The 22,383-nt window shown below is 38.0% G+C and overlaps 1 protein-coding gene across 2 annotated transcripts; it reads right to left on the bottom strand.

Annotated features, from left to right (window-relative positions):
* On the bottom strand, positions 1–21,905 carry LOC307009400 (D-beta-hydroxybutyrate dehydrogenase, mitochondrial). Of its 2 annotated transcripts, none has more exons than XM_079633124.1 (5): positions 21,811–21,905; positions 4,410–4,842; positions 2,547–2,699; positions 1,529–1,662; positions 1–547 (listed from the first exon to the last, which is right to left on the bottom strand). In XM_079633124.1, the coding sequence occupies exons 2-5, from the start codon at positions 4,822–4,824 to the stop codon at positions 185–187; spliced, it is 1,065 nt and encodes a 354-aa protein (XP_079489250.1). In that variant the 5' UTR covers positions 4,825–4,842; positions 21,811–21,905; the 3' UTR covers positions 1–184. The 2 variants fall into 2 exon arrangements, with proteins under 2 accessions (XP_079489250.1, XP_079489249.1); XM_079633123.1 differs by lacking the exon at positions 21,811–21,905 and adding an exon at positions 5,081–5,102 and having other exon boundaries at positions 2–547.
* Between the last annotated feature and the right edge of the window lie 478 nt (positions 21,906–22,383).

Raw genomic sequence — 22,383 nt, 5'->3', positions numbered from 1 at the left:
TCTGTGATAAAGAATTTATTATTTTACTCAGGAAAGAAGTACAGAACACATATTTTGTTCATTGTTTGTGAACAGCTGTCCAGGAAACCTTTGTAACATGTTAAGAGTTACATCAGCAAAAAAAAAATAGAGGAACTGAGTCGTTTATGTAAAGTGAGCTCTCCTATTCTGTTTATGAGTTACATTACGAGTACAGCATTGCTTTACGCCTGTGGTACATGGGACTCATTTGAAACACAGAATCAGTGACGTATGTGGGGAGAAAGGGGCATAAGTAGAAAAACATCATATCCGTCCAGGATACGATCAGGTATCGGCTTTGAGGTCTGGGAGCCGTGAGAGCGTGGAGCATGGCATTGATGACCAACGTGCAATCCTTAAACCCGGACGCGCACACCGACTCGAAATATCCACATGCCATCTCAACGTATTTCTGGTTGAACTTGAGTTTACGCACATCGTCAAATCCATCCCATATGTCTTGCGGCGTTTTCTTGCGCAGAATGTTTGTGGCTCCACCAAAGTTTCCTGGTTGAATAATGCTGACCTACAAAAACATACAAAACAATTCCCCCATGTTCAATGTTATAATGGGTACTAAATCAAGAAATAGATTTATCATGGCATGTTTTAATTATAATATTATTACTATTTCTTTTGGTTCATAGTCTTTTAATATGTTGTGTATAAATTGTCAAATGGCAAATACTGTTGAATTTAAAATAGTGATTTATCTTTATTTATGTTATTTACAGTAGTGGCCAAAAGGGGATATTTGTTTTTAATGACCATTCAAGCTCGGTTAAACCATTAAAATATGAGATAGATAAATACATAAATAAATAAATAAATAAATAAATAAATATATATATATTTTTATATATATATATATATATATATATATATATATATATATATATATATATATATATATATATATATATATGTTTTAAATATGACGGAAGATCACAGAAAACACAACTCAGTAAAAGTATTTATCTGACAAAATGATATATATATATATATATTTAAAAAAAAACGATAGCTACACGTTTTATTGTATTATGCAAAAAAAAAAAAAAAAGCTCACAGAAAAAAGCATAAATTGACTACTACATACATTGACTACATAATCAGTTATCTTTTTTTATTTTTTATTCTCTCATGTTTTGCATGTGATCATAGTTTCTTTGTATGACAGTCTGGCCATAATAATAATAATATTTGAGATATCTTAATATTTGTGAATTTTTTCCAAGGCCAGACATTACTTTTGGCCACTACTGTCTCTTCAGTTTATCATTATGGTTTGCCTTGAGAAACGCTTGATGTCTGATGAAGACCTTAAAGTTGGACGAAACTACATTGTTTTCAAGAAATATAGTTGAAATTGATTTTTTGTGTTAAACCTTCTCAACAGTTAGTTGAGCACCTGATTTAAAATTTTGGTCTATTTGTAATTAATAAATATAATAAATATTTTATTTGAGTTTCTAGGGTTCCTTTACCAGAACGGATCAGTCCTTACCTTAACTCCAAAACTGTCCATCTCTGCTCTCAAGCAGTCTGCGAATGCTTCCAGTCCCCGCTTGGACACACTGTATGCTCCCATGTTCAGACAATTGAAGAAAGAGAAGATGCTTGACACATATAACATACGACCTAAGAAGGAATTATGAAATTAAAGGAAGTAGTGAGTTGTCTATACACGTAACGCTGTCAGAAAAAAGCTGTCAGTGGGGCGGCAGCCTTTCAAACTTATTTGACTTTGAATTATTGACTTATTTACCTCTAAAGGTACATATTACCTAAAGTATTATAATTAGAATACCTAAATGGTAAAAATTAGTGGTCGGCCGATATTTGGCACTTTTAAATGATCGGCCGATGAGCTTTTTTTAAGTATCGGAAGCAGCTTTTATTTTGAACGGCTGCACCTGAGCACAGATGTAATCTTTAAAGTCGACATGAAACGCAAGTTGAAATAGTATTTGTGACGTATGTCCGAGTAAAACGGCTTCTGGAACAAGAACAAATGTAGGGCGGGGCTTGATTCTGATGGTCAAATTAATTTAATTGCTTTGTTTACTTCCTTTTAATTCATGTTTTTAATAGTTTCTTTATTTGTGAAAAACACTACACTACAGTATAATACAATTACAAAATCAAGAAGTTACCAAAATATAAATCTGTTTATTTTATTTTAGTAAAGCACAAATTATATTTCATATTGATTCAATTTACAATTAATTATTTCTAGTTTAGTTAATATGTAAAATAAATCTAAATTTCATTGCAGCTATTTTTATGCATGCTATAAATTAAATGGTGTAGTATCATATTGGCTTAATATCAGCCACTCTCTAAAATGCTCTCTAAAATATAAGTACCGGTAATCAAATAACCCATATCGGTGACCACTAGTAAAAAATGACCTTTTGAAAGGATGCCAGCATAGTGACCGCTTCAGTATCATTTTATCCTGAGAGTGAAGGAATACATCAATCAACAATGATTATTCACGCCAGAATAAAGGCATCAATGACCTTTGGATGCTCTAACAAGTGACAGGAACGGGATGGTGACTCTGATGGCACCAAACAGGTTCACATCAGCCATCTTCTGGAAGTCCTCAGCGCTGCTCCACTCCGTCTCTCCCCAGTCACTGATGCCAGCGTTATTTACAACAGCATAGAGACCTGCCAATGGACAACAGTATAGAGAGAAAAGGGCTTTTCATCTGTGACATTTTAAGGACGCCATATTATGCCCTAAAGTCTTGTTTTTGGGGTCTACTTGAATAGGTTTTAATGCTTCATGCTTTCATTTAAAAAAAAAACACATTATTCCCATTTAGACCATTGTTGCAGGTCCACTCATCCCAGTGTCAGTAACGCAGGAGTGTATTTCCTGTACAACGGCGTAACTCGCTGCTTAACTACCACAGTACGATCCGTCGTTGATGAAATCACCTAGCAAGTCCCGAAACCGTACTGTTGCAAATTGGTCGTTCAACCACATTAGTTTATGATGTCACGCAGGTGGAGGAGTAATAACTTCTTTTAATGAATCTGTTTAAAATTGAATTAATGCTTTGCTATAAATTACGGACATGGCATCTGAGGACTATCTCTTATTTTTCTCAGTTATTTTGCTTTATTTCCAGATTCAATCATAGGCCCGTTCTTACGTACTAGAACATGTTCGCACATGCACACTCTTCAGAAACAACGCTTTAAATCTCTTGACAAAAGGGGGAAAAAATTACATTTGTATGTATTCTAAATAAAAGACACAGATTGTACTGAATGTCAGCTTGCTTACTTTGCTCTAGATAAGGATTTATTGAGTCCACATGTCATGCAAACAAGAAACTGTGCTTCTAACACAGGTCGAGATCTGTCGCTCAAACACACAAGTTTGCGATGCTGTTTGCGAATGTTCGCTGGAACGATGGTTTTGGGAAACACAGGCCCCGTTTACATGTACATGGTTATTTTGAAAACCGGAGGTTTTCCCTTCGGTTGTGCCCCTCGTTTACACGCAAACGGAGAATCTCCTCTGAAACCGATTCTTTCTAAAAACTCCGGCCAGAGTGGAGATTTTGGAAAACTTTGTTTGCATGTAAACTGAGAAAAACTGAGTTAGGCAGTCGACGTCACAGTATGCGACAGACCTTGCACTGCGTCAAAAGTGCGACCTATATTTTCGGGATTCTGATTGGCTAACGTGGGCTTGAGCTTCTCGTTACACTGCCACCTATAGGTTTGGCATGCTCTTGACGGCATATACACGGGTTCGTGTAAACGAACACTTTTCTGAAAACGGAGAGGGTGAAATGTCCGTTTATGAAAATAACCGGCCACGTGTAAACGTAGCCACAGACTCATTGAACTGCTGATAACGACGGAACATGCGACCATAGTTGGCTAACAATGCTTTTGGGAAACGCAGCCCTGTTTAGTTCCTGTCTCTGTGAAACTCCTCCTTCTGAAAAGCACACTGTGATCCGATTGGTCCGCTGGATCAGTGTGTTATGATTGGTCAAGCGCTTCGAGCGTGTTTGGGAAATGTCCCGCCCCTTACCATAACCGCCAGTTTCAACACACTACTAACTATCTCAACCAGGCCCCGCCCCTTTATTCTGCGTATTAATTATTTAAATGAGGAATATTGTGACGTGTTTGTTCCTGGAAGAAACTCAAGACTACAATGGAGGCGTTTCAAGAGTTCAGAAACACTGACACTGATATAGAGGATCACATGCTTTGAAAGTTTGCAGAGCTTTTTCATGCTCAAACAACAACATTACACACTAAAGGTGAACATGAAAAAAAACGTAATAGGTCATCTTTAAATACCACTATGCCTTATAATATAAATAATACAATTCGAAGTGTTTAAGTTACCTTTCTTTGGCAAGTTTGCTTCCACAAAATCTTTGGCCAAGCTTACATGTTCATCTTTGGTCACATCCAGCTGGAGTACCTTCATACGGTCAGAGCCTTCTTCAACCAGACGCTGAGCTCCGGGGCCTTCAGGGCATAAACATCCAGCAAACACTGTGAAGCCCATGCTGTCCAGTTTCTTTGCAAGGTGATGTCCAAATCCACTATCACAACCTGTTACTAACACTGCCCGGCCAACTCCATCAGACAAGCCCTTTCCCGGCTGGCGAACTGCGTTAGCCAAGAGCACAAAGCAGACGACGAGAGCAAAACACGTGCATATATGATAACCCAAGCAGATGTAGGAGACGAGCAGGACAGTCATGCCGAGTAAGACTGGCTTCATTGTGAATTCGGAGCTCACAAACTCAACCATTCACAAGCTCAAGCAAACCTAGGAATAGACACACACACACAAAAAAACCTTGTAAAAATTACAACTGAAATTAGCGCTGATATCCTAGTGGATTAAGGAATCTCACAATTATTAGCAGTTGCATAAGAAATATGCAGAAATGTTACAACATAGTTCATTTTTATTGTATCTTGATTTATCCTTGAGGTGCACACACACACACACACACACACACACACACACACACACACACACACACACACACACGAAGATTGACCTTTACCATAACCAGGTCATGCACAGAAAGACAGATTGATCCACTGATTAAGAGCTGCGATCGGTTCATTTACTGTAAATTACCAGGAGAGATTGAAGATAATCTGCAGATAAGCAGACACAAACGTTCCAATTTCAGGTTTGATCAAAATATTCCATGGTTTGTTCACAAGAATATATTGTAATTAGTTTTTTTTACAGGTGCTAGGACACATTTCTCAATACTTAGGTCAACTCTTCATACAGTGAGCACAACAGAAGTTTATGTGGGATAAACTGTGGATCATTTATCATTGCTTTGGCACAAAATGCATTCAATGACTACATCTTTCAAATTACATTAACTCTTTTCTCACTTCGACACAACAACCGCCACAACTCTGTGTATCTACAGGCCAATCTGCACACGCTTACTGTTCTCAAACAAAGTTCAAAACAATAACATAATACAAAACTGTATACGACAGCATTTTGCCACATTTCTACAGTAATATTGTAATGAAATACATTTCAAATCTAAAAATGAAATGGTATAAAAACAATTGGATCAACCACAGCTGATTCCTGTATCTGTATCGGTGGATGGTGTGTAGACACATACTTTGTTGTACAAATACATACAAATGTTTGTACTTTGGAATTACTCCGAGCAAAAAAAAAAAAAATACATAAAATATGAAGCATACTGCATCCTGTCTGATTAATTCCAGTAACATATATTGAATTCTAAACAGTAGAGAGGTAGAAGAATCAGAGGAAAACATTGTATAAAGCTCCTGTTGTTGGTGTTTTTTAGGTCATTGTTTTGTGGGTGATAAAGTGTGTTTGTTGGCTGTCAACCTTTGCTAGTGTTCTGGAAGAATGTGTTGATTTGAGACATGTATGAAGTGATCTGAGACATGTATGAAGTGATCTGAGACATGTATGAAGTGATCTGAGACATGTATGAAGTGATCTGAGACATGTATGAAGTGATCTGAGACATGTATGAAATGATCTGAGACACGTGTGAAGTGATTTGAGAGATGTATGAAGTGATCTGAGACATGTATGAAGTGATTTGAGACGTGTGAAGTGATTTGAGACGTGTGAAGTGATCTGAGACATGTATGAAGTGATCTGAGACATGTATGAAGTGATTTGAGACATGTGTGAAGTGATCTGAGACGTGTATGAAGTGATCTGAGACATGTATGAAGTGATCTGAGACATGTATGAAGTGATTTGAGACATGTATGAAGTGATCTGAGACATGTGTGAAGTGATCTGAGACGTGTGAAGTGATTTGAGACATGTATGAAGTGATCTGAGACATGTATGAAGTGATCTGAGACATGTATGAAGTGATCTGAGACATGTATGAAGTGATCTGAGACATGTATGAAGTGATTTGAGACATGTATGAAGTGATCTGAGACATGTGTGAAGTGATTTGAGACATGTATGAAGTGATCTGAGACGTGTATGAAGTGATTTGAGACATGTATGAAGTGATCTGAGACGTGTATGAAGTGATTTGAGACATGTGTGAAGTGATCTGAGACGTGTATGAAGTGATCTGAGACATGTATGAAGTGATCTGAGACATGTATGAAGTGATCTGAGACGTGTATGAAGTGATTTGAGACATGTGTGAAGTGATCTGAGACATGTGTGAAGTGATCTGAGACATGTGTGAAGTGATTTGAGACATGTGTGAAGTGATTTGAGACATGTATGAAGTGATCTGAGACGTGTGAAGTGATTTGAGACATGTATGAAGTGATCTGAGACATGTATGAAGTGATTTGAGACATGTATGAAGTCATTTGAGACGTGTGAAGTGATCTGAGACATGTATGAAGTGATCTGAGACACGTGTGAAGTGATCTGAGACACGTATGAAGTGATTTGAGACGTGTGAAGTGATTTGAGACATGTATGAAGTGATTTGAGACATGTATGAAGTGATTTGAGACGTGTGAAGTGATCTGAGACATTTGTGAAGTGATTTGAGACATGTATGAAGTGATCTGAGACGTGTGAAGTGATTTGAGACATGTATGAAGTGATTTGAGACGTGTATGAAGTGATCTGAGACATGTATGAAGTGATTTGAGACGTGTGAAGTGATTTGAGACATGTATGAAGTGATCTGAGACATGTATGAAGTGATCTGAGACATGTATGAAGTGATCTGAGACATGTATGAAGTGATCTGAGACATGTATGAAGTGATTTGAGACATGTATGAAGTGATCTGAGACATGTGTGAAGTGATTTGAGACATGTATGAAGTGATCTGAGACGTGTATGAAGTGATTTGAGACATGTATGAAGTGATCTGAGACGTGTATGAAGTGATTTGAGACATGTGTGAAGTGATCTGAGACGTGTATGAAGTGATCTGAGACATGTATGAAGTGATCTGAGACATGTATGAAGTGATCTGAGACGTGTATGAAGTGATTTGAGACATGTGTGAAGTGATCTGAGACATGTGTGAAGTGATCTGAGACATGTGTGAAGTGATTTGAGACATGTGTAAAGTGATTTGAGACATGTATGAAGTGATTTGAGACATGTATGAAGTGATCTGAGACGTGTGAAGTGATTTGAGACATGTATGAAGTGATCTGAGACATGTATGAAGTGATTTGAGACATGTATGAAGTGATTTGAGACGTGTGAAGTGATCTGAGACATGTATGAAGTGATCTGAGACACGTGTGAAGTGATCTGAGACATGTATGAAGTGATTTGAGACGTGTGAAGTGATTTGAGACATGTATGAAGTGATTTGAGACATGTATGAAGTGATTTGAGACGTGTGAAGTGATCTGAGACGTGTGAAGTGATTTGAGACATGTATGAAGTGATCTGAGACATGTATGAAGTGATTTGAGACATGTATGAAGTGATTTGAGACGTGTGAAGTGATCTGAGACATGTATGAAGTGATCTGAGACATGTATGAAGTGATCTGAGACATGTATGAAGTGATCTGAGACATGTATGAAGTGATCTGAGACATGTATGAAGTGATTTGAGACATGTATGAAGTGATTTGAGACGTGTGAAGTGATTTGAGACATGTATGAAGTGATTTGAGACGTGTATGAAGTGATCTGAGACATGTATGAAGTGATTTGAGACATGTATGAAGTGATCTGAGACATGTGTGAAGTGATTTGAGACATGTATGAAGTGATTTGGGACATGTATGAAGTGATTTGAGACATGTATGAAGTGATCTGAGACATGTATGAAGTGATCTGAGACATGTATGAAGTGATCTGAGACATGTATGAAGTGATCTGAGACATGTATGAAGTGATTTGAGACATGTATGAAGTGATCTGAGACATGTGTGAAGTGATTTGAGACATGTATGAAGTGATCTGAGACGTGTATGAAGTGATTTGAGACATGTATGAAGTGATCTGAGACGTGTATGAAGTGATTTGAGACATGTGTGAAGTGATCTGAGACGTGTATGAAGTGATCTGAGACATGTATGAAGTGATCTGAGACATGTATGAAGTGATCTGAGACGTGTATGAAGTGATTTGAGACATGTGTGAAGTGATCTGAGACATGTGTGAAGTGATCTGAGACGTGTATGAAGTGATCTGAGACATGTATGAAGTGATCTGAGACGTGTATGAAGTGATTTGAGACATGTATGAAGTGATTTGAGACATGTATGAAGTGATCTGAGACGTGTGAAGTGATTTGAGACATGTATGAAGTGATCTGAGACATGTATGAAGTGATCTGAGACATGTATGAAGTGATCTGAGACATGTATGAAGTGATCTGATACATGTATGAAGTGATTTGAGACATGTATGAAGTGATCTGAGACATGTGTGAAGTGATTTGAGACATGTATGAAGTGATCTGAGACATGTATGAAGTGATCTGAGACATGTATGAAGTGATCTGAGACATGTATGAAGTGATTTGAGACATGTATGAAGTGATCTGAGACATGTATGAAGTGATCTGAGACATGTATGAAGTGATCTGAGACATGTATGAAGTGATCTGAGACATGTATGAAGTGATTTGAGACATGTATGAAGTGATCTGAGACGTGTATGAAGTGATCTGAGACATGTATGAAGTGATCTGAGACATGTATGAAGTGATTTGAGACATGTATGAAGTGATCTGAGACATGTATGAAGTGATCTGAGACATGTATGAAGTGATTTGAGACATGTATGAAGTGATCTGAGACATGTATGAAGTGATCTGAGACATGTATGAAGTGATCTGAGACATGTATGAAGTGATTTGAGACATGTATGAAGTGATCTGAGACATGTATGAAGTGATCTGAGACATGTATGAAGTGATCTGAGACATGTATGAAGTGATCTGAGACATGTATGAAGTGATTTGAGACATGTATGAAGTGATCTGAGACGTGTATGAAGTGATCTGAGACATGTATGAAGTGATCTGAGACATGTATGAAGTGATTTGAGACATGTATGAAGTGATCTGAGACATGTATGAAGTGATCTGAGACGTGTATGAAGTGATCTGAGACATGTATGAAGTGATCTGAGACGTGTATGAAGTGATCTGAGACATGTATGAAGTGATCTGAGACATGTATGAAGTGATTTGAGACATGTATGAAGTGATCTGAGACATGTATGAAGTGATCTGAGACGTGTATGAAGTGATCTGAGACATGTATGAAGTGATCTGAGACATGTATGAAGTGATCTGAGACATGTATGAAGTGATCTGAGACGTGTATGAAGTGATCTGAGACATGTATGAAGTGATCTGAGACATGTATGAAGTGATTTGAGACGTGTGAAGTGATCTGAGACATGTATGAAGTGATTTGAGACGTGTGAAGTGATTTGAGACATGTATGAAGTGATTTGAGACGTGTATGAAGTGATCTGAGACATGTATGAAGTGATCTGAGACATGTGTGAAGTGATCTGAGACATGTATGAAGTGATTTGAGACATGTATGAAGTGATTTGAGACGTATGAAGTGATCTGAGACATGTATGAAGTGATCTGAGACGTATGAAGTGATTTGAGACGTATGAAGTGATCTGAGACATGTATGAAGTGATCTGAGACATGTATGAAGTGATCTGAGACATGTGTGAAGTGATCTGAGACATGTATGAAGTGATCTGAGACATGTATGAAGTGATTTGAGACATGTATGAAGTGATCTGATACATGTATGAAGTGATCTGAGACGTGTATGAAGTGATCTGAGACATGTATGAAGTGATCTGAGACATGTATGAAGTGATCTGAGACGTGTATGAAGTGATCTGAGACATGTATGAAGTGATCTGAGACATGTATGAAGTGATCTGAGACGTGTATGAAGTGATCTGAGACATGTATGAAGTGATCTGAGACATGTATGAAGTGATCTGAGACATGTGTGAAGTGATCTGAGACGTGTATGAAGTGATCTGAGACATGTATGAAGTGATCTGAGACATGTATGAAGTGATCTGAGACGTGTATGAAGTGATCTGAGACATGTATGAAGTGATCTGTGCTCAAGAGCTGAGGGGGCACCAAAAGAATAGCCTAATGAAAAATCAATAATTATAATGCCGATATTATTTCAGTATAGAAATACAGACATCCCAAAGGAAGTTCTGGGAGTCTCCCGCATATTGATAGCGGCTCACTGTTGCCCGCGAATTCGTTAAAATCTCTGGAATCTAGAGAGAGCGCGCCCGCGAGACAGAGACTGTGCTCCAAACCGCGTAGCGCGTGCACGGCAGAGAGGGAGAGAGAGCGAGAGCAAGTCCGCGCGCGTGTTCCTCATGAAGACGAAGTTTCTCGGGGTAGGGGGCATCATAAATAAATTATGCAATTATGCTTAGGGCACCAAAATGGCTAGCAGCGGCTCTGATAACACTTCTCTACGATTCGACCATGAGGTTCATAGTCGAATCAGACCTCTCCGAATCGAATCGTCGAATCCTCGACTATTAGAAGTCAGCCCTAGTGAATAGTTTTGAAAAAGTGACCTAAGTATTGAGAAATGTGTCCTAGCGACTGTAAAAAACTGTAATAATATGAATACAATAATTTGTTGTCGATTCTTGCATTTTTTTTTGCACATTGATACATTTAGATAATTTATTGCTATTGATAACTCTGACTCTATATACATAAAAAATAATACAAAGCCTAACTGGGGGAGGCTAATTCGCCGTGGGTTCCTTCAGGAGATTTCCTATAGGATATTAGAAAGGCAGTTTTTGATTTAGGAGTAAAATATGGAATGTGGCTAACATCACTACATCACTACTTGTTCACAATTAAACTCCACAGAGTAGCTAACATTTAAAGGACGTTCATTTCTGTCATTAATTAAAGACATTTTTGTCTTTCCTATTGTTCTGGAACTTGAATGTGTAAATTGCGTTACTCCCAATGGAGGGACTGAAATCTCTCAGGTTTCATCAAAAATATCTTCATTTGTGTTCCAAAGTTTGGAAGTGAACGGGAAAGTGAACGGGTTTGGAATGACATGAGGGTGAGTAATTCATGTCAGAAAGAATTTTCATTTTTGGGTGAACTAACCCTTTAATTTAGGCCCCCATGAAACATTTTATTTCCCCCTAAATTATGTTTTCCATTACATTTTTTTTTTTGGAATTCTGTGTTTTATGATTTAAAGGGCACCTATTATGGAATTTTGAAATTTACCTTTCATGTAGTGTGTAACATAGATCTAAGTGAACAAAAACATCCTGCAAAGTTTGAAATATGAAAGTGCACCGTATATAAAGTTATTGTCTTTCAAAAGTGAGAGTCGACTCTGAGTCATTTTTATGAATCGTTAGAAGACCGAAGCTTTTTCTCTGACTAGATGACGTCAACTTGTCAAGTTATTTGAATACGATACGCCCACTTATTGCGCTCCAAGGCCAGCAGGGAAAATATCATGGCGACGAGACGCTGTGTTCTGAAGTTCTCAAAAGCAAACTTTTTTCATCTGCCCAAGGAGGAGCATTTGAAGACTAAGTGGCTACAATTCACTATACCACAGAAGTATAGTCCGAGCCTTGTGCTTTGTTCGCGTCATTTTGAAGACGATTGCTTTTTAAATGCAATCAAACTTGGATTCGCGAGCCGGCTGATATTGAAGGAAGGTTCAGTTCCACTGGTGTATTTGCATCAGCTTCCTCCTCCGTATCACAACCTGTAAGTGTTATTATTAATTTTTGCTTTTATATTTTATGTAGCATGCTTAATAATTATTTTGTTTGTTGTGTAAGCACCGTTTAGCTTCTAGGTCTTCAATGACAATTGTATTGAGATATGTGAAGTGTTTGTCGTTGTTTTCGGAGTTGTCTAAAGAATAGAATAATACCTCGTAGTAACGTAACTGCATTTTTTTTTTTGTAAAAACGTTATGTTTATGCATCGGGCTAATGCAAACAAAGACTGATTGTGCTTTTACAATATGAACTCTGGGCTATGCTCGCTAACATAACATTAAATTCTTTATCTTATTTTTCGTTTTTTACTACAAACTATAAAGCAGTGGACTATAATCATTATTATAACACAATTTAATTGATAAAAGCATCATTGCACTCCGTGTTAAAAATAAGTATTATCTCTGTAAACACTGCTGGGTCATCTGACCAATCAACGCAGATTAGCGTCGCGCAAAGGAGGGGTTTGAAAAACGAGTCGTTGAACGAATCATTTGGGAGTCGGTGAGCAAATCAGGTAAAAATAAATGCATATTATACGAAAACAAAAGTGTTTTTTGTCATTGCATGCATGTAAAACTGTTGTTGGGGACTCCCACAACAACATTAGGAACATTTTAAATGTCATAATAGGTGCCCTTTAACACAAATGTATATAAACTTTAACAATTTAATCAAGCTTTTAAAATGTAAATAAATGTAAACATAACAATTAATTTATAACAAAACATTGGATTTTTTTTGTCTAATAGTAGGCTACAGTTTAGTATACAGTAGTGATATATTTTTTTGTCATAATTTCTTGAAGTTAAACCGGACTTTTATTTTGACGGGTTGTCGTGAAGATCTTTGTTCCCGTGTTGTTTGACGGTGGTTTTTCTCAAATGAAACTGTGGAAATCTTGTGAAGTGACTCTCGGAGCAGTTGGAGATGAAGTTCATGTTCTTATTGAGACGCAGAAAACATCGTGAGCATCAGTGTGAGTTTGTTTATCAGTTTGTGTTTTCATACACACCACACAGAAATCACTTAACGGAAAGGGAGGGGTTTTTACACTATAAATCCTGGGGTTGGTCAGGGGCGTATGGTAACAAGGTGTCGAAGAGAAGAGGGAATTTTTTACAAGAATGAGAATAGGGCACACCGGACTAAATAAAACACTACAGTTAATAGGAAAACATAATTCAGGAAAATGTGAGATTTGTAATATACCAGAAACAGTGGAACATGTCTTTATGATATGTAGGAAATTTAATAGAGAAAGGATTTTAATTAAAAGGAAAATAGAGGACAGTGGAGAAAGGTTTATCTTTAGAGGCATTTTGTCTAAGGCTTCCGATCATAGAGTAATAAAATATATGTTTCAATTTTTAAAGGATACCAGACTCATAGACAGATTATAGTTTTTTTTTTTTTTTTTTTTTTTTTTTGGGTAGCTTGTAGGCTACAATATTCCCGAAGATGTAAGCCATAATGATGATCAGGCACAATTTATCCGGAGGGTGGCGGTAGTGCGCTAAGTTAGTACGCATCCGCCGTTAAGCAGCCAAAGAAGAAGAAGAAGAATCACTTAACGTTAGCGTCATGCACTGACTGGCTGTTGTCGCGTTTATTTCTGCTGTTAGATTTATTCTATAGAGTAAAAATGTCCAGAGCTTATCATTGTCATCGAGGTCAATTTTATCGCGATCTCAATATGATAGATCCTTTATCACACAGACCTATGATAGGCTTGGTGCATTTAGACTGAATCTTAAACTGCAAAGAAATCAATTATGAAATAATCTTAAGCTGCAAAGAAATCAATACTGAAAAAAGTATTTTTGTCAGGTCACTTACTCACCCTTCTTTTCTGTTCTGTGTCTGAAAGTAATTTATTGGCTTAAACATGAGGATCAAATTGTGAGCCCTACGTGTAGGCATCTGAAAGCAGCCTCCACCAAACTATTCTTTACAGCTAAACGCCTCGCCCTCGTTCAGTGTTGCCAGATTGGGACGGTGATTTCCAACCCAAAAGCTCACCAAAACCCGCCTACTCCAAGAGAAAAACCGCCCAAAATTTTACTACTTAAATAATGTGATATAATTTTATGGCCATGTCATTGATAAGCACAATTAGTGTATCCTTAAAACAAAATAACGAAGAAAAAAAAAAAAAAATTCCCAGGAAAACGGATCAAAACAGGGCAAGGATTCAGGAGAATTAGCAAATATGACTTTAAATGTCCAGGTGGACACTGTCAAAACGGCAATCAAGAAATTAACTTTAACCCTCGGAAGTACACAGAACAAAACGCAGAATTTAGCAGTCAAAACTGATTCATCGTTGATTCAAACCTTTTTGAGCCGCTGTCAGGGACAAGTGGTGCATGCAGTCTGGATTAGGGATGCAAATCGATTAATTCATTAATCATTAATTGATTGACCTTATCGATCGATTAACGATTAACTGATAAGCGGCTATTTTCCTGAGAATGTACATTTCTCACGGTATCAATAGTGTTTTTAACATAAAAAGCAAAATATTGCTTATATACTGAACAAAAATGCATGTTATATTGCTCAAATGATGTTTTATTGTAACAGTTGGGATACGGTACAGAATGGCATTTATGTAGTTTAACAAAATAAATTATGCACAGAAAATTAAAATACATAAAAAATAATTTTGCACTGGCTCACCTGTTGCAAACATTAAGCAATAAATGTTAAATAAAAATCTATCTGGGTAGGCTTAGCCTAAACTATATTAAGTCTACATAATAATCTATCTGGTAAACTTGAAAAACTTGAAACATTAGCAGCAGCACTTATTGATGCTTGGTCTGAGAAAGTATAATATAGAACTGAAGGGATGTCAATTTTCACAAATTCCCATGATCGATCGTAATTTAAATTAACGATAAAGTATGCGTCTGCTGCAGTGCATATGGCCAACAGCATGACAGGGTTTGTTAAAAACGCTATGTTACTCACCAAATGAATGAGAATGACTTTTAATCCAAATAAAGGGCTAGTAGGATTGTAAAATGTTTCGATGTGAATGATAATTAAATTAAATTAATTATTTAATAATCAAAAAACGACTAATAATACAACGTGTCACCAACGCCGCCTCAGATGCTTGCAGTGTGTTGTAACGTTAGACGTGCACTGAAACGCACTGAAAACGGCAACTAAACCCAATGAATTCACAACGATTTAATAAAATAGTGTTCTGATGTTATGTAATATGACAGTCCCAAATTAATCATCGTTATTATTAGTCGTGCATTGCTGCTTGAGCGGCGCGCGCTGAATGAATAACCGTTGAGCACTTTGCTAGCGCGTTATTTAATTCAAAGAAGCGCAACCTATATGAGATTAGTCAGATATATACAAAATAAACATGATATTACAAATTATATCTGCACAAAATGACGTGAATGCACAAGTGAACTTGAGTTGCGTGCCATTCAGAATGACTCATGTTGTGGACGCGCTCTTCCTGTAACAACGCGACACGGCAACTAAACCCAAATACTTCACAATGTTTTATTACACTATTGTTCTCTTTATAATGTTATGTAATATGACAGTCCCAATAGTCATTATTAGTCGTGCATTGCCGTTTGAGCCGCGCACGCTAAAGATCACGCTTCAACAATTCTTAACCAAATGCATCCAATATGAGATAAATCAGATATAGATAGGCGTACACATAATAAACTATTACAACTTAACGTTACATTTGCACAAAACAAAAGGCTGCGAATGCACACGCAAACTTATAGTCATGATGAAGGTGTAAAATAGTCCCAAACATAACTCCGGCGCGCTCGCTTGTGTTTCGCGGTTGAGCAGCACGCACACGCATGAACCTGCTTAATCTATGATCGATAAGTTTGATCGATTAATGTATTATCGACAATTAATCGATCGTCGATTAATCGTTTGCATCCCTAGTCTGGATGGTGTAGAAGTTGCAGATGTCTGGTTAGGCTAGTGTGCATATGACCATGGAAAGGAGTCGTCCCATATTCAATTTCAAATCAAGTCATTCAACTGTGCTCTCCTCTTTATATTCACCATCGAGTCATCAACATGTGTACGTTTTTTAGAGTTGCTCACTATCTCACTCTTTGCTGTAGATGCAACTTACTGTAGGCCTATGTCACTTTAGCATTAGCGATCACTTGAATATACAGCTACAAGTAATCGCGCTAAATCAAGTCTTCCTGCTGATCGTTCGTTGATTGGCTAAAAATGCGTGCTCGTCTGTGACGTCAACACCAACGCCAGCTGACTCTGCTGCATGTGCGTGTGTTGTAATGTCATGGTGACTGATTTTATGGACTACATGCACACTTTAGTTTAGTTTTTTAACCAATTAGGCTAGACTTTAAAATGTAGATGTTTGAAAACCGCCGAACTGACCCCAAACCAGCCCAAATTTTGTCCACCCGCCCAAACCCTTTTTTACCTGCACAATCAAATTCAAAACCGCCCAATCTGGCAACACTGCCCTCGTTTGCTCTTCTCTCCTCCCCAGTGTAAATTTAATTCAAACACTAGGATGCGCTAGAGAGCCAGCGTTCGTAAGTCGGCTCGTTTTAAATAAAAAATTTTGAACTTATTTTTTTCAAGCGCTGTGTCCGAAATTGCCCCCTAACATTAAATAGGGCACTAGTTGAGGGGACAGCCATTTTTAGTGGTGTCTGAAACCGTAGTGGATGTTATCGAGTGCACTCATTCAATCCCATAATGCACTGCAATAATGAGTGTACAACTGGGTGCGTTCCACTTTTTTTGTTTCTACACTTGTGAAGTTCCCTAAGCACTTCCCCTCTGGGGAATCCCTGCCACCATTTTGAAGTGAGTTCCACTTTATCAAGTGGGCGAGGGAAATGTTACTAACAGACATTTATAAAGGTAGTCGTGATAGGCCCTCGTCCCCTTGCTTTTGACAGAGGGAGCGAGTCTACTCTGATGTACACTTCAAGCAGCTCTAGCTATTCAACTTTGATTTCACAGCAGATCGCGTGTAGTGTATGATAGGCTATATCAATTATTTTTTGGAATTAATAGTGTATAATATATTGATTATGTTGCGGTACAATCACATAATACTTGTAGTTACCTTATGTTCACAAAGTTTATACTATTGAAATTTCTTTTTCCTTTGTGTAGCCTAATTTAATTTTTCTCCCAAAGCCTATAGGATTATATATATATTCTCCATGAACTTATATGCATATAGAATAGTGCATAAAACAAATTCATAAATAAAAGGGTCTAAATAATAAATCAGCTCCATAGTGAATTCCAAAATGATCAGTGAATGATTAGTGGGGACTTGTGCAACGTCAGCAATGACATCCGAGTCCACAAGACGGAGTGAAGTTAACGAGGGAAGGGCATAACAATTTTGGAGTGGAACACAGCCCTTTAACGGCCAGAGTATACCCATAATGCACTATGATGGTCGTGGCGAATAAATTCCCGCATCTCGCCATGAGATGGCGCCCACAGATGAAGTGTCCGAACTCACTCACTCGTTTTCATCCACTCCTTCAAGTGGACAATATTAGTGGCGTAATGTAGGGAATATTGAATGAGGGTAAAGGGGACGATTTCGAACACAGCCTGTAAAGGGCTTTGTGTTGCTCCCGGAAAATTGTCATAAAACTGCCAGTGCCATCTGTGTGAACGCAAACACGTCCCGGAATTGATTCCGGCATCGATCCCGGGATGGGGACCTAGTAACATTGCCGGGATCAGTCCCGGAAAGCGCTCCGTGTGAACAAAAGCCGTAATCAATGCCGCAAGGGGTGTGTCATAGTGATGACACTGAAGCTGAGATCGTTCGCCACTTTACTGTTGTGTTCTCTCTCCATTGCACTGCTATAATATTCATGTCCACTAGGTGGCACTGATGTGTTTACATGTTCAACGGATGTAAGAGCTGGGTGGAAGAAAACAAGATAGTTGAGTAAAGAAAATGCTAAGATACTGCTTGTGACTGTCTGCAGTTTTATCCATTCCTCCTTCAACATAAGTACATAATGTGCTTATTTATGATCGAATCAGAATAAAATGCACGAGCGTGGAGAAATCGCAGATCATAGGCAAACTTAAGACACTGCAGAGACATAGGCCTACCCGTCACATCGATATCACATGTCTTTACGGGATGTGTGTGAACACACACACAGACAAATTCCTCGACACATTATCAGCGTATTTTCTGGAATATCTGTGTGAAAGGGGCTTATGTGAACGTTAACATCCGACTCGTAAAGAACCAACTCTTTCTATCTGCTCGTTATTATAATAGGTGTGTTCGACTTGAGGTGGCTCTGCGCAGACTGATCAGTGTATGACATAAAGGGGTGGTAAAATGCCATTTTCACAAGATGTAAAATAAATCTCTGATGTCCCCAGAGTGTGTGTGTGAAGTTTTCGCACAAAATACCCCACAGATATTTTTATATAGCATGTTAAAGTTGTGACTTTTTGAGGGTTTGCAAAAACGCACCGTTTTAGCTGCTGCAGAGGGCGGGGTTTCAAGAGTGTGTGTGTGTGTGTGTGTGTGTGTGTGTGTGTGTGTTGGAGAGACTCAAGAAGAAGTGACAACATGTAGAAGCAACAGGATGTCTCTGAATGGTTAGTTGATGAATTTATGTTGCTGATGTGGAGTTAACTATCTTCAATTAGCATATTCTGTCATGATAATCTATAAATCTGAAATCATACTTTACCACCCCTTTAAATATAAATACTAGGCATTGTAATGTAAATGAAAACAGACTTTATTTCAGCCTGAAAGTGCTTGGAAACGTCGCCCTGTAAACTGGCAACAACAGACGATTATGAATATGAACCATAAATCAGTTCATATTAAAGGGGTCATGACATGTTTTTTTTTTAATTGTATTATTATGTTCCCTTAGGTGCAATTATAGTATTACTATAGTTTTTTTTTACAAAAAACTTTTAAAATGTAGTGATTTATGACCTTTTCCCACCCTGTTTCTCATCCTCTGATTCAAACAGTCTGTTTTGGTTTTTTTTCCCCTTTAAGAGTTCAGTGTTAACGCCCACTGTTATGATTGGCTAACGTCAGTGCCTATGCATCAATTATTAACGCCCCCAGCCAGAACATTTGCGGATTCAGCGTATTTAAAAAGTAGTTTAAAGTTTTAAATACGTCGTCGTTGTTGAACCCAGAATAGTCGGCACGGACTTATCTTTGAGCAACAGTTTTCTGGCAAAGCCAGCATCATATTGGGATTTGTTCTCAAAACAGTCATCCTTACAATGTAGAACAAACGCTTAAATTAACACTGCCGTGACTGGGACGTCCGCAAAAAATAAAGTGCATCCATTTTTCCCTGACGTCTGATTGTCCACAGCCAGGAACAGCACATCTGCGTGGCATCGTAATTTCCCTGTACACAGACCCACTCGCTGTCCGTCGACTGAGCACTTGTGAGGCGCGCGGCGATACGAAATGAGCGTAGTTGTCTTGCGCTTAAAGCGTAGTTGTCTTGTGCTGGAGGCGGACATATGCAAACGCTGGTACGTCACTTCGAACCGTGACGTCACTTCTTACCATGGATCCAGAACGAGCTGTATTTAGAGCTTGATTAAATAAATGATTCGTTTATAATGGGGAGGAAGTCTTAAGCTATGAAACTTGCAGGACGTTTTAATGGTACAAAGACCTCTTATATACCAAAAGATCAAGGCAAATTTGGTTTCTCATGTCATGACCCCTTTAATAAGATAATGATAATTATTTTCAACATTTACAAAGCAGCGTTTGTATTCATCTAATAGGCTAAACAAATGTTTTTTTTTCAGATTTGTATAGGCCAACAGTTTACAGCCTACGCTACATAACCACTGAACTTTTGTTTTATTTAACACACGGAAATGTTCATTTAGCGTTTTTACGTTCGCTGTGCAAAAAAAAAGGCATCCACTGTACCGGGGTTTAATCTATTTCGCCTAGACTCCGGGTGCCAGCAGAGCTGAATGTGCGCTCGCTTGATGCGCTTGCAAGGATATACAAGGTGTCAATATTATTTTTGACTGCGACTGCCAGAAGGTTAGAATGTCCTCTCCTGCCCTGTCCTGGCCCTCAATGCAGCGCTGAACCTCGTCTCTCTCGGCAACTTCTTCACTATCATCCTCCCACTCACTAAACTCATCTCTTTTTCTTTTTGTTGTAGTGGCTGGCGGCTGGAGCTGCTTGGCGCGGCACTTTCGTGACGTGTCACGTGACGCCAAAGGTTTGGGGACATCACGCAATTTACGTTGCTACGGCCTTCGTATTGTAACCTCATCAAAGAACCTAATAAAATATGAAAATAGATATTCCCAAATAGAATATCTATTGATAGCATAAGACAATTTATTGCACAACCAACATTTAAAAAAATAATAATATCCCAAATCTCTCTTTCATTAGGGGAAATTTAAATGTGAGATTCTGGAAACAAGATATAAATTTAGCTGGATCGGTCTGGTTGGGAGGAAAATCATTTTAAGCAGATAGCGGGTGAACCGAGTGAGTTTAGAATTGAACGTAGTTGGAGCAGGCTAGCCTGGTGACACCAGACCCTTCTCAAAGCCCGCCTCAACGTTTGTGATTGGTGCCTCGATTTGGAAATAGGCTTGAATGGGCTCTTCGCCAGACAGACTTGCTCAGCAAATCTCAAATTTGCCGGAAGTTTGTCAGGGTTTTCCCAGGCTAGGAGTGGAGTTGGGAGCTAGGAGTTGGACGGAAAAAAATTAAAGCGCTACTTTCATATAACAAAGATTTTCCAAATGGGTAAGCATAAATAAGTTAAAGCTTTACTTGTTGTGGATTCAGTATACGTGTATCATGCTGATCCAAGGAAGATGATGATGATGATGATGATGATGACTCAGGATTTATTCCGAACACGGAATAACAGGCAAACATGCGTGACAGTGTGCTAATGCAAAGACAACAACTGACAAAGACCATATCTAAGGGAGGCACTTAAATACACAGAGATGATTAACTAAAAGACGAACAGCTGTGATGATTAGTGTCTGTGGTGAATGATATAATGTTGGGAAAACAAAGACAAAGAAACACATGTGATGAATGAAAACTAACTAGAGTCAATGAACAGAACTATAAAGAAACATAACGTGACAATACGGGAGTCTGTGTTGTAGAAACAGCACGTCAAAATAGCTTAAAATGTTGTTCAGTGTGACAACATGTCCTGTGGCAGTACATGCTGCTGTAAGCTCCATCTAAAACTACTTTAAAAATTACTTTTTCAGTTGTATTATAATTATTTAACAAGCAGTTTTTATTATCACATAATAATTTAGAGACAAAATTTTCAACTTTCTCATAATTTCTCAACTATTGAATTGACTTATTGAATTAGTATCCAGCAGTGACTGTCCGCAATGCATCCCTCCCCAAACTTACTTTTGTGATGAATATCCTGGAATACGAAGAAAAAGTTAATTAAAAAATACCAACCCTTTACTTTTCATGGGCTGAAGAGTTTGCCGTCCGTCTCACAAGAGGTTTCTTCAGCTGAATGCTGGTGGAGAAACCTTCTTCTTACCCAACCTAACCAAATACAATGACATCATGACACTCGTGATTGCAGTGGGAAATGCCATGCATGAATTTGAATGAAAAGGATAAACATCTACATTATACGTATCTGACAAAGCTTATAAAACTGAAAACCTAATTTCATGTCTTTGTGAATCACGATGCTGGAACAAGAGCGACTGTAGCTGCGAGCCATACGAAAACGTAATGTATTCAAATCTGATCAAGAAACATTGAAAGGCAAAGTTGCCACTCAATAATAACATAACACAATGTGGTAACACTTTACAATAACAGGGCATCTACTAATATCTGAAATAATAGTTACTTCAACATGAACTCATGATTAGTGAAGATATTAACTAATCATGAACCAATGAAGAGTGATCCTTAACAATTGTCCATGTTTGGTTAGAAGGATCTGTGTAATTAATGGCTAAATAATCATGTGCCATTCCAATTATTTGTCAAAGCTGCAGATGACAGATTATG

Source organism: Phoxinus phoxinus (assembly GCF_949152265.1).
Source record: "Phoxinus phoxinus genome assembly, chromosome: 13".
In the NCBI taxonomy this organism is placed as follows: Eukaryota; Metazoa; Chordata; class Actinopteri; order Cypriniformes; family Leuciscidae; genus Phoxinus; species Phoxinus phoxinus.
Note: the sequence above shows the minus strand (reverse complement) of the source record. Positions and strands in the feature narration are given on the sequence as shown.